Genomic DNA, 17265 nt, shown 5'->3' with positions numbered 1-17265 from the left:
TTCTTCTTATACACAAGAAAAATGAGTCAGATGAAAGGGAACTCTCCTGATGCAACTGTCAAGCACAATAAAGCATAATAAACCACCCAAATGCAAGTAAGCCTGTTACCATTTTAATTCCTGAAAAAATATTAATGTTTAAAATATAAAATGTTAATTCCTGCTAGCTGATAAATGCAATTTTTATGAATGAGTAAAGTTGGCATGATAAAACCCAAAATAACTTTTTTGAACTAAGCAGAGGTTCATTTGCATATGGATTTACTCTATTAATAAAAGTACCTTCACTTTCTTCTTCAAAGGTAAAGATATAAGTAGTTTTATATTAACAAGAATTATGTACTTTACACATTTCTTGTGTTGACAAGGAGTTATTTAAACAAAAATAGACTGTGAAGAATGTGAAGGAAAAGCTTAGAACTTGCTTAGGAAGGAAAGTAATTAAACTCCTTTTAGGATCACTTAGAAGTAAAACCACTGAAATCTGTTTGGATTTAAAGGCTTAGCTGTTTTGATCTCTGTTGGGTGTGTTTAAAATGTCTAGCTCTCTAGATACTGTATTAATTTTTTTTTTTTCATGTGCTCACTTATTTCAGTAAGCATGACACCTTTGCTGTGAAATGAAAACAAAGCATTCATTCAGCTGCTCCATTTTCATGCAATTATTCTGCAATTGTACACCACCATAAATAAAAGGATATAGGTAAATATGCCACTTAGCAAATAGAAAGAAAAGGCAGTTCTAAACTGTAGGAGTTTGACATGGATAAGATAAAGCACTGGAAAGCAGCCAGAAGTAGGAAGGTGTGGAAAAAACTACTGTTGGAGAGAACAAAGGATGAAAGTGTAAGGTGTGGGCTTTGAGGTGATGTTACACTAATAATGAATGCTTTCTTGCATATCCCTGCTATGTTTTTAGCTTTCTAGAAGTCAATACTAATAAATTCCCAGCCCCCTCTGGCAGACAAGGTAAGAATGTAGCAGCAGTGCCTTTTTTCTGCTTGGCAAATGCAGACTGGCACCTTTGGGATTACAGCAGAGGATGTTGCACCTGTGTCAGAGCACAGACTGCAAGTCTGCAGTACAGGCCTGGGCAGCCCAGCAGTAATACAGCTCTTCTCTTACTTCACTAGGAAATTAAGAAATGATTGCTAAATGCTACAAAAAAAAACCCCAAAACCCAACAAAAACAAAAATCAGGTATGGAATACATCAAGAGAACCCCAGCAGTCCAGAGAAATATATGGAAAGCATTACTGAGAGAACTAAGAGCAATATGTAGAACATAGACAAGAGGAATAAAATTATAAGAGAAAAAGGAAGACAGGAGCATCAAAAAGGATGCAGTAGAAGCTATAGCAGACTGTGCAACAAAGTAAGTTTAAAGTGGATTAGATAGACCTTCACTAATCCTGTTTGTAAATTCCTTAATTAAAGAAACCTTCATTCAATTTAGGTTTATTTGCCTCTAAAGCAACTTAAGTTAATCAACTTAACAGTTTATTTAGAACTGATTTCCTGTATATGGCCAAGTGGAAGGCCACTATGGATCCCATTAGAAAGATGTTTTTCCTCTGGAAATGTGCTGAAGCATGGGGAGACCAGTAGTCTGGCATCAGTATTATTTTAACTACAGCAAAAAGAAAAAATATTGTTGCTGTTGTTGTGGTGGATGGAGAGTAATGTAATTACTGTTTTGCTTTGGAGGGCATTTTTAAGACAGGTTTTACTTTTAAATGAGGTTGGATTTTTTGGGCTTTTTTTGCAGTAGAAGGATATCCAAGGGGAGACAGATGAATCAAAACATAAAACTAAATAAAGTCTTGGCATCACTATTATGATAGCTCAAGATGAGAAGGTAAAATATAGAATAGACTATTTGAGAATGTGAGTACAGATGAAAAGGAAGGTAAGTGATGAATTTGGTTTAATATAGCTTAGGGCTTTTAAAGGGTGTCAACAAGGCATTCAGCATTTCAGAAGTGTTGTATGTCTCAGTAGCCTGGGGGGGGTGAGGAATAAATCAATTAATGACAGCACACATAATCAGTGGGAATAGAATACTACAGCTGTAACTGATAAGAAGTGACTCCTAAACCAAACCTTTTGATGTATTAGAAGCAGCAGAAGAAAAAGAAGACCAAGAAGGAACCAGAGGAGAAGCTGAGATGGGTTAAATATTAAGACTATTAAGAGGCAAACACTGAAGAGCAGCTGTCTGAAAGAAACCTCACCTTATTCCATCTAAGGGGGACCACTGTTCAGAGACCACTAATTTCTATGTCTCAAAATACTTGGAATAGGGTCTGTCTCTAATACATACATTGACTCTTGTGACCAAAAGAAATTCCTTGTGAGTGAAAAATTACCATCTTCTATCAGAACCCCATTTAAACTCCTTATGTACATCTGAATTTTCCCAGTTAATATCTCTTCTCTGGCAAGTACCTTATGAGTTTCTTATTGCTCATTTGTATTCTATTCTTTCTCATTTGTTTTCATTAATAATTTGATTCAATCTCTAAAAGTCAAAAAAAAATTCCACCACACCTTTAATTTCTTTACAAGACTTCAGTTTCATGAATGCACCATTGGCATGATTTCAAGGTAGTAATTGGACCCTGCTTCTATGCATTTAGATACCTAAAATCAATACAGCTAAAGTTTTCTCAAGTCTAGGTATGTTTAAAAAGATGTCTAAATTTATTGGTGATCAATGTATATTAATAGAAGGTCGATACTTTCCAATACAACTTTTAAAAGTATTTTAAATTCTAGTCAGCTTTGAATTTTTTAAAAAGTTACTCTAATCTGTAGAATTAAAAAAGTATATAAGACAGTTATGAAACTGGAGAGTTTAATAATTAAGAAAAAAAAAGTTAGCTTAGTCACAGTCCTGTCAAAGAGCCAAGTACTAAGTCAGCATCTTGTGCCTCCACCTTCAGGAAGACCCTGGCCATATTGTTGATCTATTATTGACTTCTCAGCCTCAACATTTGTTCAAATTAAGCTTTGCAAGAGGCACTTCATCAGTGTTTTAAAATATTTTTATCATAATAAAATATTTCAGTAAAATATCAGCATCCAGTTTGATCTTGCACAGATTATTTCACAGTTCTTTGTGTCACTTCTGTTTATTTGCTGAGAAGACACTTGATTTTTCAAGTACCTAAAATTGTCTCGAGTTGTTGGCAAATAGAATAAATATTCTTGTTTGGTATATGTTTGTGAAGTATATGCCAGTGGAAAGAATGCAGCTTGGAGAGTGTTCAAGAGTTTGCTTTTAGGAAGGGTTTTGTTGCTAGAAATGTCAAGCTAACTCAAGGAGAAATTTGGGCAAGGTTGCTACATAAGGAAGATGAAAGTGAGAGAAGAAAAAGTCCTGCTAGTGATGATTAGTACAAGATCTCCTCCCTTCACTTTTGTTTTGTGTTGTTCATTACAGGCCTTTTCCCTGATGTAGGTGGAGGGTATTTCTTGCCAAGGCTCTCAGGAAAGATTGGCTATTACCTGGCACTGACAGGATGCAGGCTGAAAGGAAGAGATGTGCTAAGAGTTGGCATCGCCACGCATTTTGTAGAATCTGCAAAGGTAATGTGCCAACAGTGCTGGCCAGGGCACAGCCCACAGCCACAGCGAGAGGTTAGGTGCACTTACATTAGCTGACTGTGCCCTGCAAACAGGGCTGCTGAGACACTCTCAAGCTGTCCTAACACTTGCCAGCTGGTGACAGCTTTGCTTGAAGGAAGAAGCAAATGGTGCTGTTTTTACAGTTCCACTGTTGGAAGGGCATGATCTGCTCAGCAGAATCAAGTTGCTTTAAAAATTGTACAGTTTAGATAATGGTGAATAAAAATAGAGATTTATACAACTGAAAAGTTTGCAGTGAAGGTAACACCCCATTAAAATGTTCTTTCCTGCCTTTACCTGCTGCAGCTGTAGCGCTGCTCTGGGGGGCTGCTTGGGAAGCAGTTCTTTGCTGGTCACTGCAGACATAATTAAATTTGGGTGGATCAACACTGACACATGAATTCTGTCTGCCTCCTTGTATTGTTTGCTTTGTACTTCTTTAAGGTCAATCAAAGTTGGGGAGCATGAGAGGGTGTTTATATACATATATCCTACTATTAACTTAGTAATAAGCCTAGTAGTATGTTTTGTTCTACTTACTTGTAATTAAATCTTATTTTTAATAGCTACCTGCCTTGGAGAAAGACCTGATAGCTCTGAAATCTCCTTCAAAAGAAAAAGTTGCAGATTTATTGAACTCTTATCACATGAAGGTAATTTGAAATTACTAAAATCAAGCAAAATTTTAAATATAGACATTCTTTTTTTATCCATGCTACTGATTATCTTTTTTTATGGTTGAAAAGAATGAGTTTCCAAACTCCTTACACTCTATCCATAATAGAATGTTAATCCCATAATTGTGTTAGCCCCATGTTAGAGTGATCACAAAAATAAAAGGTTTTGCCTTTACAATCAGTGACTGTTTTAATTCTTTTGATGTGCATTGCAGTTCCCTTTCAAAATACAGAAAACTTCTAGAGTGAAACCAGTGTTCAGTGTTAGACAGTCTATTAGTCTGCTGTTGTTCAGCTTTAAAATAAGCTGTGTCTACTCTTGTTATTTCTGTTTTGTAATTACTAAGTTCATAAATAAGATTAATTGGAAAAATAAGTGGGATAAGCTAATTTACATCATAGTACTGATTATTTTGACAAAACAGAACGCTATGAAATAGGAGTGATTATATGTTGCAGTATCCTGCTTTACAGGATGACACTGAATGGAAAAGGAAACTGTGTATTTTTAGTTATCAGAGCTGAAATGCCAGGGAACCTTTTTCAGCTTGAGCTGCTGTTCCTGAAACATCTGCTCATGTCCCAAACCCCTTAATGCCAGGAGATGTGAAACATTTGACAGCCACAGAAGGCTGATGGCTCTATCACACACTTTATATGTCTAACTTGTTACAATGATATAGAAAAGAGAAGGAAGAGAATTTCTTTTTTGGTTATTAAAAAAGCCTAAACGTAGGCCTGTGTATTTTTAAAGAAAATGGAAGATATTTTTAAACCTCTGATTTTTGAGTAGATTTAGCTACACTGACTTTCTCAGTGTATTACACAGAAGTGTTTTGGTAGAATAATCAGAATTACTTGTATACAACATAATCACCCAGACAAATATCATTCATAGTAGCTCAGAGAAAGCACTGCAGTATGAGGCAACATCTTTAACATTCACAGGATAGTGACAAGTTCATACATACACACTGCAAAATTGTAATTCATTAAAAACTTCACTGTCTTATGAACATTAAGTGTTCATTTATGATACAATATTTCTGGAACACAAGTCACTGAAATTGTTCTGGTACTGATACACTTTCCAGTCTAAAATAACCAAGTAAAATATGTATTTGCTTTTTAAACAGTGCACAGTTGATCAAGAAAAAGAGTTTGCACTTGATGAACATCTGGAGAAGATTAACAGGTATTCAGCAATCTTTTAAATATTTTTATTCTCATGGGTGGAGAATATGAAATTAAATCTAGTAAGAGTATTTCACAGATAAGGTGAGAGAAATTACCTCCAAGTTCAAGTAACATTGTGTCTTTAGGGAGCTTTATCTGAAGCTCATTAAATATTTCACTCATCAGTACATTAAATACTTGGGCAAAGAAGCCTGATTCATAACCTGTGGCACATTAAAATGTACATTTTCTGTGGATATTGGATGGGAATTTGTGAGAATTACTGCTCTGTTGAACAGGAAATGTTACCCAACACATTTACAGTACTCATTGGGTTAAGGCCATTTGTATTATAGCTTGGAGCTTCTGTCTATCAGAAAAGGAAGGAGAAATAAGTAAGAGTGATAAGAAAGGGCTAAAACTCTGAAAGAAGGATGGCAATAACTACATTAAGAGATAAAAGATGCTGACACCAAGCCAGTAGAATGAAGCTGATAGCTAAAGATTTACTATGTTATAAAAATACAGCTAAGATTGATGGTAGTAATTGAATTTTATAGATAAATACCAGAGTTTGTTAGTAAGGTTTATAGAAACACTGGATATTTGTAAAGGAAAAGGAGATGCCTGAGTTACTTGAAACTGAACAACATGGAGGACATTTCTAAGAAAAGCCAAATCAGCTGGTTATGCTCTCTTTCTAATGTCAGTGTTACTGACCCTTCCAAGGTAAGAGGGTGACTGAAGCAGCTGGTTAACTGATTTTTTTTTCTTCTAGTCTTTTTTCAGCAAATAGTATGGAAGAAATTGTTAAAAAGTTAAAGCAAGATGGTTCTCCTTTTGCCATGAAGCAGCTAGAGGTAAAGTCTGCTATATAATTTTTTTTTAGAGATTTTAAGTCTAGGCTTATGGCTTCTTATCATAGGGTAGATTTAGTTACCCTATAGAGCTTTGGACTGAGAGCCTCATGTTCTCACACATAGTCCTGAGGGATTCTCAGTAGTTCTACTCAGACAAGGGTATTTCTCTAAAATCATACAATGTGAGCACCATCATATGGTGCATACAACTGTAATTTAGTAATAAACCAAACTCCCCTTTCTTTTCCCCTTTCCCCAGTCAGGGAGATTGTTGGGAAAAAGTGTTCCCTTTATAGCTTCTCATTTTATTGCCAAGGCTTGGAATAAAACAGTGCCAGAACAGTGTTGTTTTTCTTCCATTCCAGATATCTCGTTTGGGTAAACAGCAAAACATTTATAATCACACAGTATTTTTTGATCTTTCAAATGCATTTCTGAGCGTTGGATGTAGTCACTACTCAAAACATGTGCAGCAACACTACACACATAATTCTTACTTCAGCCTCAAAAGCAAGAACCAACTTACATTAATTTATAAATAATGTGTATATTTTCCTTTTTTCTTTTGAAGTATCTTTGTTCAGGTGCTTTGTAAAAGCTAGGTTTGGAGCTAGTGAAATATTCCAACTGGATAGAATTGAAGCGTTTCCTCAATAAAAGGGTAGTTTTAACTTTAGTTACAACTCACAGAAGAAATCCTTTTTTCTTAGTAAAATAAAACATCCATCATCTCTGACTTTGATATGAGCAGAAGGAATTTTATAAGGTAGTACTCACCCTGTCACTTTCTTTTAAAATTTTTAATTCAAAATGTAACACATTGTCACTGGAACTATCAAACAGTTTCTGAGAAAGGAAGTTTTAAGATTATCTTTGTGCCAACCAGTACATTTAATATACTGCAAGAAGTTTAGCATATGTCTTATAAAAGCAAAATTGAATAAAAGGAAAAGCTGATTTTATCCCCTAGCATTCAAGTTTCATTGGATAAAGGAGTCAAATGAGTTGGTGCCAGAATAAAAATATTATCTATTCGTATTGTATTGATTAGATTCAGTGGATGTTGAAAACAACCAAGAATTATTTGTTCTTTTTCCTTATTGTTTATGATAGTACATTTGTTTAACAGTTTTAATTCAGAACTTAAAACTAAGTCATCCATTGATGACTAAATTAGGTCATCTACTTCAAAGTTAAGATTTTGTGTAACCAATTTTTAAAATTCCTGAACAACAACAAAGAAAAGACTATTTTGTTGCTTCTTCAGTTCTCTTATCTCATATCTTTAATAGGACTTTACAACAACTTTTTTCTTTCATTTGATTCATAAATGAACGTCCTTGGAGTTGACCAGAGTTTCAGAACAATTATCTGTTCTGTTCAAGAGATAAGACTATGTTAGTACAACTTGCTTCAGTCCATGCAGAAATTTGTGGGAAAAACCCCATGAAACAAATCCCACATTTTCTAGCAGATGCAAGACTTTAGTGTGAACACTTAAATTTCAGAGGAGTTTGTGACAGCAGACATGCTGTGCTAAGCAGTAGGATTCAGTAAGATTGTGAAACCAAGGTTTCACTTCAGTGTCCAGGTACAGGAACAACAGCAAGTTCAACTGATAAATACCATAGCAACTGATTCAGTAACAGCAATGACTATGCTTATTCTCCTTGTTTATTCCTGTATTTATTATATCTATAAGTTTATTGAATAAGCCCTAACTGAAAGTTCTATACAAATATCCTAATTTGGATACATCCACCTTATACCTTGTATCAACAGATACTTTTTAGTGCTAATAAAATCAAATTCCTAATTCTGCAATAATCTGGGTATGCTGTGAGCCATGCTATCACAAGTACCCTATTCTCTTTGATTTACAGTACTCCTGCTTTTTAGTTTCAAAACATGCCTGCTTAGCAGGCTGTCACATATCTGATACTGAAACACTGCATGAAAAAGAATATAAAGTTGTATAAAATTCTACTTGAGAATGAATTCATGGTTTAAACCACATTTTGAACCCAGTGACAAACAGGTAGAAAGCTAGAGAACTAACACTTTGAACTCAGTAGTTTTCAATACTTTGACTTTGTAGTGAGACTTTGTTTTAGCACTTACATGAGCCATAAAGCTTTAGTCTGAGGGACAAGGTACACCTTTTCTAGTGGGATGAAATAAACATGTGGGGTCAAAACGTGAAAAGCATCAGACATTTGACTTGGTTTTCACATAATGCTTTCTTAGAGGTTTTTGGCAGGAGAGTGCACCTTCTGAGCACTGACACTTCATGATTAAAATCCTTCACTGTTACTGAGTGAGTGCCAATGTAGCATGCAGGACACTGCAGACCAAGACAAGACATATTATCCAGATCGACTGGTCAGGCTGGGATGCACATAATAGCTCCTAAATCTTGAATGTGTGTGCAGCAGATGGGTGAGGTGGATTGCAGGAATGAAGCTTGGTAGTGTTGAATTCAAAGCAGCATTCTGAAACTCTCTTAGCAGAGCAGAGAGAGTGATGTTCTGTCCTTGGGCAGCTTTCCTGTGTAGCTTTGGCTATACTCCTCATACATTGTCAGAGCTCCTCCAGGACCATGGTTCCCTGGTTGAACAGATGCATTGATAGCTCAGAAAGTAAGGGATGGATGTCTTCATCTATTGCATGGGGAATGATGCACTGGACCTCTGGGAGGTTTTGGGGTTTTTAAGTGAAAGAAAGTCACTATTCCCACTTCTACGCTTGTAAGGGAATCCACTGTGTCAGAGCCACTTATTCAATCACCTTCTGTTAGAATTTATTGGTGTTCAGTCTACTGCAAATTCAGCTTAGAGCTTTTGGGATCATTGTGTCAAAAATCAAGATGGTTTGAAAGATACTAGAATAGATTTCAAGTACTTCTGTGAAGACTTATTTTCATTTTAGTACTCCCCACTCCAGCCTATCCTGTCTTTTTCAGGCTTGTTCCCTAGCACCAATCCCCTCCTCTTTGTATAGAGAATGTATTTATAGCTACACTGGTGACTCATTTTTCTGCAATTACACCTACCCATTTTCTTGCCATGTTCCTCTTCCTCCAGCTTGATTTATGTCAGTACCTCCTCCACCTTCAGCCTCATTAATATGCCAAGATAACCAGTCTAGGAGCTGCCTTAAGTGCTGTTTTCAGATCTTCCCCATTCTAATGCTTGCTTTGATCAGAACATGCCATGACCATTTCACCCCTGGAACCATCTGGCTATACCATACATAGCATTTAACCTGGTCTGAGCAAAGGCTTCCTCATCTAAATGACAGAATGTGAAATTCAAAGGAGGAAAGGTCCAGTTGAAAGGTAAGGCCAGCAAGAGCATCTTACAGGAAATAAAGGGTCCAGTTAAGAGCTGTCACCCATTTGGTGACAGAGTGATTAGTTAGAGGTACAGCAGTTTTCTGAATCCACTGAAAAGGCAGAAGAGAGGCAAAGGCATTGTTGGAGAGCTTGACCAGAACTCAGGAATTGTTGGCACTTGGAGCCAGTGAAGCTCATTCTTTGCCAGCTTCTCTCTCAAGCACAGTGATTACATGCAAGTTACAGAATGAGAGAACCAGTGCTTTGAAGGCACAATTCCACAGACTCCTGCTTGTATAGCAATCACATGTTTTTCAGCTTAACTAGGCAAAATGGGTCACTGCTGTATCAGCTGGTGTCTGAAGGGATGAAGAATAATTGGGAGCTAGAAAAAATGTTGCTGCTGCTGACTGGAAACCTGCCATTTTCAGGCTGTGGTGAGGACCCTAATGTCTGCAATGAAAATAATGTAAAGAGGCAAATCTTACCATCTGCTGCTTTTTAATAGTGGTAAAGATGTCCTAATTATCAGGAAATGTCTATTGTACCATGAATGATACACATCTTTTATTTGGGTTTACAGAGAAAGGAGGATCATGTTTAGAGGAAGAAAACAATGATAAGCAACAATAAGATTCAGCTCCTTTTCCCCACAACCCCATGAAGCTTTAAAGCTCAGTTCTTTTTCTTAACTAGGATTTTGTCTTTCTCCCCACTTTCTCCTACTGCTTACTGGCATGCTGTCCACCAAAGGATACTCCTGAGAGCCAGATTTACAGTATTTGTTTGTGGGCTTTAAAAGAATCCTGTCTGTGGCACAGTATTTATAGCCTGTACTTCTGTCAAAAGAAGTAAGGCAAGACCTCCAAGTTTCCTATCAGTGTACTAATGTAGGGCTAAATTATTTCAATATCTGTTGATCCCAAAGAAGAAGCCTGGATCAATACATTTGGTTTATTGTAATATTTTCTTCCAGTTTTCTTCTTTGCATATCATTTGGTCTTTGCAAATGATCATGAAGCTTGTTGCCAATCTCTCTAGTATTACCTTATTACTTTATTTTACCAAAAAAGATTAAATTCTAAGCAATACTAATATCACCTACAATATCAGTAAATTTAAGAGCAATTCACACTATATATATGATACTTAAAAACAAAGTATAATTGCTTGTAACACTTGCCTTATCAAAAGATTCTTCATGATAATGTCTTTCAAACTACATAAATTCCTCTGGCTAGTAGTAATGTGAGCTTAAATGATGGGACCTTAGGAGTTCTAGGCTTTCCACAAGTGATGGCACACATCCCAGAGGTTTTGCTGATCAAAGCTTATGCAGGAAAGTTCATTTAATGTGACAGCTTGTTGAGAGAGATAGGTATCACAGAGGGAGCTTAGGGAGAAGAGAGCCATCATTTACTTCACAACGTTTAAAATGCACAAAAGATAGACTTGCAAATGTGTCCAAATTGAAGAAAATAAAAATAATGTTAATGTCTTCCCCAGACTATTAATAAGATGTCACCTACATCTTTAAAGCTGACTCTCAGGCAGCTCAGAGAAGGAGCTTCCATGAGCTTACAAGAGGTGCTGCAGATGGAATACAGACTGAGCCAAGCCTGCATGGTAAGCACCAGCTGAACCTCTTGTCCCTTTCCAGCCACAGAGGGGAACAGTTTACCAGAGACCAACAATTTTATGTAGATTTCATCAAGAGTTTATAATTTATAGGTTTTAATTTTCAATACCATTTTTGTGTTTGTGAAGCTGTCACTTTTTTCTAGTTTTTTTAGTTATCCTATGGAATGCAAAGGACACTACATTAATGATGATCAGATAGGAATGTAGAAGACTTCTGTTAAAAAAAAAGCATGAAAACACTACTATATAGTTTCATATTTGGATTGTAATTTGAAAAATGGTTTTCTTGAACAGGTTTTCTATTTAAATTGCTTAATCCTCAATGCTTCAGTTCCCAGCAGCAGGGTGCAAATAGTTGTTTATCACTGCCTTTCAAGAGTGTTGTCTATGAAAAATTTATCACAGCAAGAGATTTTAGTGCTATTTGTACTAAGTGCTGAGTACTTGGATAGCATATGAGAAAGTGACCCTCCCAGTGGAACAGTGCTGCTAACTGAATTACCTGAAAAAATGCCTTACAGGGATCCCCATGGAATCCTTATTATTAGTTTTGTCACATTTTGAAATAAGGTTTTTGTATGTCTGATTAAATGATTTGTGATAGTTAAAGTAAATACTTAAAGAAGTGAAAATCTGTCTAATTCTGATATGTTCCAATGCCAGACTAAACCTAGGATTGTGGCTCCATTACTAATGGAGCATGCTTAACCTTTACATTTATTAAAAAAGAATTGGATGTTTACAGGATTCCATTTAACTGCAAAGTATTCCAAGTACACAGAATACATCACAATTCCTGAAGATTGGCCTTTCTCAGAAGAATTTCTGCTACTACACATCTTAGCCCCATCATGTGAAACTCTTTAGAAAAAGATCTGAGGTGTTACACAGAGAGAACTTGGGACTATGGCACTGTGCCTGGTCAGCTGCAGCTCAACAGACTAACTTTAAGAGATGTGGCTGCATTTAAGCAAGAAGATACAGAGCTCTTTAATAAGTAAAGACAAAGTAGGCCTAGAAAAAACAGTACAAGTGGGATTTAACTGAATCTTGAGGACCTGCATTTCAAGCAGAATGGGGATAGGGAAAGATGGTACAAATAGAATCTGTTATGTTACAGCTTTTTTTTTTTTTCCTAATCTTTCAGAAAGGCCATGACTTCTACGAAGGAGTTCGAGCAGGTAAATATCCACACCAGAAACACTCCTCAAGCTTAACAGTACACAAATTCACAATTGTGGTGCTTCTTTGGAAATCACTACAAGTGCATGCAGCAACAGTCCAGAGAAAACTCCCCAGTTTTCCATAGGTTTTGCATGTTGGACTTGTATGTGTTCCAAAGCACAAGAGTCATGTTTCCTTTATGTAATCTCAGTTCCCTAACATTATTTATCCACCTGGTTTCACCATCTCACATTTAACACTGACAGTACTGAGTAGCTACGTGCACCACTTGTGTCCAGGTTTAGTGTTGCCACAGAGCTGGTTCAGCCAGCAACACCATTCTTTAAGACTCAAAATCAAAAACAACTGTTTGTATAGAAAACTGTTAGAACAAAGACTTACTTTCCCCCATGTCCAGAATATCTCTGAATGGAAGTGTCTTACTACTAAAAAACTATATATGTAAAGCTAACATTAACTAATTAAGCATCTTAAGGCATTGGTAGTGGTAAAAGAGAGGCAGAAGAGTGGCAAAAGTAGAGCAATGGCTCAGCAAGTTCATCCAGGGCACAGACTTCAAGCCTGCCCTTGATCCTACTGCTGATTCACTGTGCAGTGTGTCAAACCCAAAGTCACATCTGTTAGGAGCTGTAGCAATTATTTATATACTGTTCATCACGAGATGAAATAAAGCACAGGCCTTTCTTTTCCCAAGGAGCTTACAGTACAAGGCATTTGGATGGATAACTTTTGGCTGGACTTCTAATTCACACAGTTACATCCTCAAGTATTATCACCTCCTCCTCATTGTTTTATATCTGTCTTTATAAAGCAGTCTAAAATCCACTTGAGGAATGGATATTAGTTGGAGTGTCTGCTATTAGTAACACTGTGTTAAAGATAGCCTGGGGTGAGAGATGCAAAATTTATCCTTACAGTGTGGGGAAGGCTTTTGATTTTAATTAATTAGTCTTTAGCACTTATTAGCAGACACTCCTTTGAAGAATTTGCCACACGTGTTGAGAAGTGGTTTTCATTATGTTGGTAATGGGGACAAGGATATCTTAAAAACCCTATTCTAAATCAGCAGATAAGCTGCTGAAATATAGTTCTTAGGAAGTGACAAACTCCAGGTCTGAGTGTCAGAGGAACACCAACTGAATTTCTCCTTGCAAGGCACAAGGTCACAAAACCATCTGGGACTGCAGTATAGAACAAAGGCAAATCCCTTGTCAGTATGGCCAGGAAATACACAAACTGCATGTAAAGAGAGAGGCTGCAAGAACAGCAGTTGGGAAGTTTCACTTTTTACAGGATGATGTAACAAAAGTTTAAGTATACCAAGGGAAGGAAAAAACCAAACCCACCAAAGATCCAACTGCACTGGGGATTGCTTATAATAATAATTTGTTCCTGAAATTGAATCTTCTCAGATTTTCAGCCTTAGCATTGTTTCTCTTATTGGGGAAGAGTGTAGAATCTGACTCAAGATCACTTCTGTAGTCATAAAAATCATAATCCATGAATGTGTTGAGCATCCTTTATAACAGGAAGGGAGATTATTAAGTACTTCACAGGACCAACCATTGTGAATAAAATTGATAAAAGTGTTAAGTATTAGCTTTTTCTTTCATAAAGCATTGCATTACAAGCATTTAAGAGCCAGCCTTCACCCTCTCTACCACAGAAAGATCTACCACCAAAAGAAGTTGAGTTACAACAATCAGATTTTAGTTTAAGAATGTTTCTCAGCAGCCAGTGGCCACAGGTCAGGTTTTAATAATACCATTCATCTGCTTCAAACCATAATTTAAAAAGGCTTTTTAGTGAGTAGTTGAAAAGCTTTTTAAACCTGCTTTGACCTGAGGTCAAAATTTCTTTTTAAAAATTTCTTAATGTTTTAGCCAGTTTTCTTTCAACCTGAAAATCTGCTGTGGCAGTCTTCCCTGTTTATGATTCTTGTGATTTGAGCTATTAAAGAAAAGCCAAAACTCTTAAAGCATAAAACACATGAATCATCAGCATTTTCCTATAAAATGGTAAATGTGGACTTGGAACACATTAGGTATCAATTTTTCACCTTGATTAATAGAAGAATAGGTAAACTAAGAAATGCATAGGCCTGGGAAGTTGCCAAGAATGGTTTTTCTAATCTTACTGCCTAAGAAAAGTGGTCATTTTGGAGTCAGTGCTCAAAAATACATCCAGGTAGGACATAATCTTAGCAGCAAATCTCAGGGACAAATATCTGTTAAATCATCCTCCTAACTCTTTGTGCAGGAATGTGCACTTGAAATGGAATTGTAAAGGTCTTCTACATCTTGCTGATCCTGCAAAGATGATATTTCTGTGCAGCTTCTGCCATCTCCCCTGCAGTGCTGGCAGATGTGAGCTGTACCCTGGGCACCCCAGGGCCCTGCATGAGTTGAGAGATTTTATGGCAGCAAACAGAATGTCAGGAGCTTGGAAATATCAGAGTTTTGACTGTGCCAGAGGAAGCTCAGCAACAGAGCACTAACTGAAGTCTGGTAGAGTCACTGCTACTGAACAGAGGGGTTTGGGATTTTGATTTAAAAAGGTGAAACACAAGAACAAATGCTTAGCATGATGTCTGTGCTCAGTTATTTTTATCATAATGAATTTCGCTTAGCCTGTCTTCATAATTTGTATTCTGGTTTTATAATGATTGACCTCAAGGTGGAGAGATACAAAATATAAAGAAGTCAATGCAGAAGGAGACTATTTTCATGATACTACTAGAAAAAAATATTTTGACTCATACAAGATCAGTGGGGAGACCATTATGAGCATTGAGTTTTTCTACCAGAGTAAAACTGGCCACAGATCCAAACAGAAGGATGAACTTGAGTGAACAGCAGTACTCTGGAATGGAGAATTGGCAGCACTTACTGCAGCATGGCAGAGGGGAAGCTGTAGTAACATACACATGGATACTTCTTCCTCTTTGATTTAAACCATCTCTAGTCAGTGTTGGCTTTTGAGGAGCAGACTGTTTTAGCTAGACTCTGAACTTCAAGTACAATTGAAGAAAATCAGCAGATAAGTAGCACTCCAGTGGAATAAATATAATTGATTTGGGACAGTTACATCTTTTGACCCAAGCCAATCAGTGGTCTCACCATGTTCAGAAATAACTTGGAAGATAAAGCTTTTCAGTAAGTTACCCAGTTGAACAACATAGTAAAAGTACTCTTTCACAACACATGCCCTTTAAAGAATTGTCCTTATGGATTCTATTTCCTGTGGAATTGCAGTTTCCCATACAATGGGTTGCTTTTTACAATTCATTTGTTTCTAAGGAGTCCTTAGTTCCCTATTTACAAGTAAATAGATGTAGGACTCTGATTTGCTTTGCACTTTAGGGATATAAGCTCAAGAGTTGTGATGCCTGTATGTCTTCAGCTACAGAAATATTAATTAGTGCAGTTGTCATTTAAATTGTGTTTATTTTCTAGCCACTCAGCCATTGGTTAAAGGCAGAAAAATTCAGGAGAAATTTTCAGGTCACATTTTTTTACTACAAGTTGGTAGGCAAGCCACAGTTCCTGTTTTTTTGGTAAACACAGTCTTTAGGTAGATATTCTTTTCACTAAACATAAAATTCTACCCCCTACACATTCATCATCTTGGATATTTCTCATTAGCTCAATAAGAACAAAGTCAGTTTAGAAAAACACAACTTACCCAAAAATAGTTGCTATTTTTTGAAATGTCTGGTCCCTGTGAGTGTCATAGTTCACGTGCCTTTAGAACCATCCCACTCCAAACTCTTTGTCAGAAAGTAGACAAATAAAGACCATTCTCAGGAGAGAAACTTGAAACATGCTCCTTCTTCCTGCCTATCCTCTCTCATATGCTGTGGGCTGTGTTGGTCAGGAGGTTCCCCCAGGCCACAGGTGCATCTCCAGATCAGTTGCTGATCTCACTCACCTGAAGGGAATGTGTGTTGGGAGGGTTGCTGGCTGTCAGTGCATCCTAAGGGGCCACAGTTCTTGCAGCTGTTCTTCTTTAAATTATAAAAATGTCACATTTTCAATAGCACCTTTATGGATTTCTTAAAGCCTGAAAGGTGCTTGGAAGGATACTCTGGAACTCCATTCATACTGGTCATTTTTACACACAAATTAACTCTCTCTTGTTTTATTGTTTGCTAATGCAGCCATTGCTGATGGGCCTTCAACATTCTTATGATACAGGGAATGCTTTTTGGGAATTGGCATTTTCTTGTTAGCCTTTTACATGTGAATCATTCAGTGATGGTTTTTATCTTCAGTGATGTATTTCCCAGGATGCAGCATAAAGTCTGTATACTGAGATTATACAGATTGTCACAGTTAAATCTACCCAGGCCTCAGTAGCTGTCAGTATTTACAAATAAACACCCTCAGTTCCCACAAAGATACCCTGCTTTACTCTTTGCTTGTGAGTTATTTCATTATTACTTTATGTGGTGTGTTTAAATTAGCTTTAGGCACTTAGCACCACTGAGTCATCTCCTGTACTCTCCCAAGAGTCACATTTTGCACAAAGGTGTGAAAGCCATGTCCAAAAGCAGCATTGTCATCTACGGTTCCCAGGCTGCCATGAAGAAGCCTAAGTCAGCCAAGAGTGGCAGGTCTAACTAAACCATTAATTCAGATTTATTCCTTCAAATCTTGGGCTGCTTCTGAAGTGACCCACTGTTCTTGGATCATCCAGCAACTCCCAAAGACACCTCTGGACAGGTCACAACTGAGGAGCTTTTATTAGAGTAGAAATATCT

At 36.9% G+C, this 17265-nt stretch overlaps 1 protein-coding gene across 1 annotated transcript in view; it reads left to right on the top strand.

The window, feature by feature from the left end:
• Positions 1-17265, top strand: part of HIBCH (3-hydroxyisobutyryl-CoA hydrolase) — a 37785-nt gene that overhangs the window by 18393 nt on the left and 2127 nt on the right. The window contains exons 8-13 of the mRNA XM_079311782.1: positions 3446-3591; positions 4197-4283; positions 5444-5502; positions 6262-6343; positions 11184-11303; positions 12466-12499. Coding sequence (XP_079167908.1) covers positions 3446-3591; positions 4197-4283; positions 5444-5502; positions 6262-6343; positions 11184-11303; positions 12466-12499 — 528 coding nt within the window. The remainder of the gene's footprint in view (positions 1-3445; positions 3592-4196; positions 4284-5443; positions 5503-6261; positions 6344-11183; positions 11304-12465; positions 12500-17265) is intronic.

This window comes from Erithacus rubecula, assembly GCF_903797595.1.
Source record: "Erithacus rubecula genome assembly, chromosome: 8".
Lineage (NCBI taxonomy): Eukaryota > Metazoa > Chordata > Aves > Passeriformes > Muscicapidae > Erithacus > Erithacus rubecula.
Note: the sequence above shows the minus strand (reverse complement) of the source record. Positions and strands in the feature narration are given on the sequence as shown.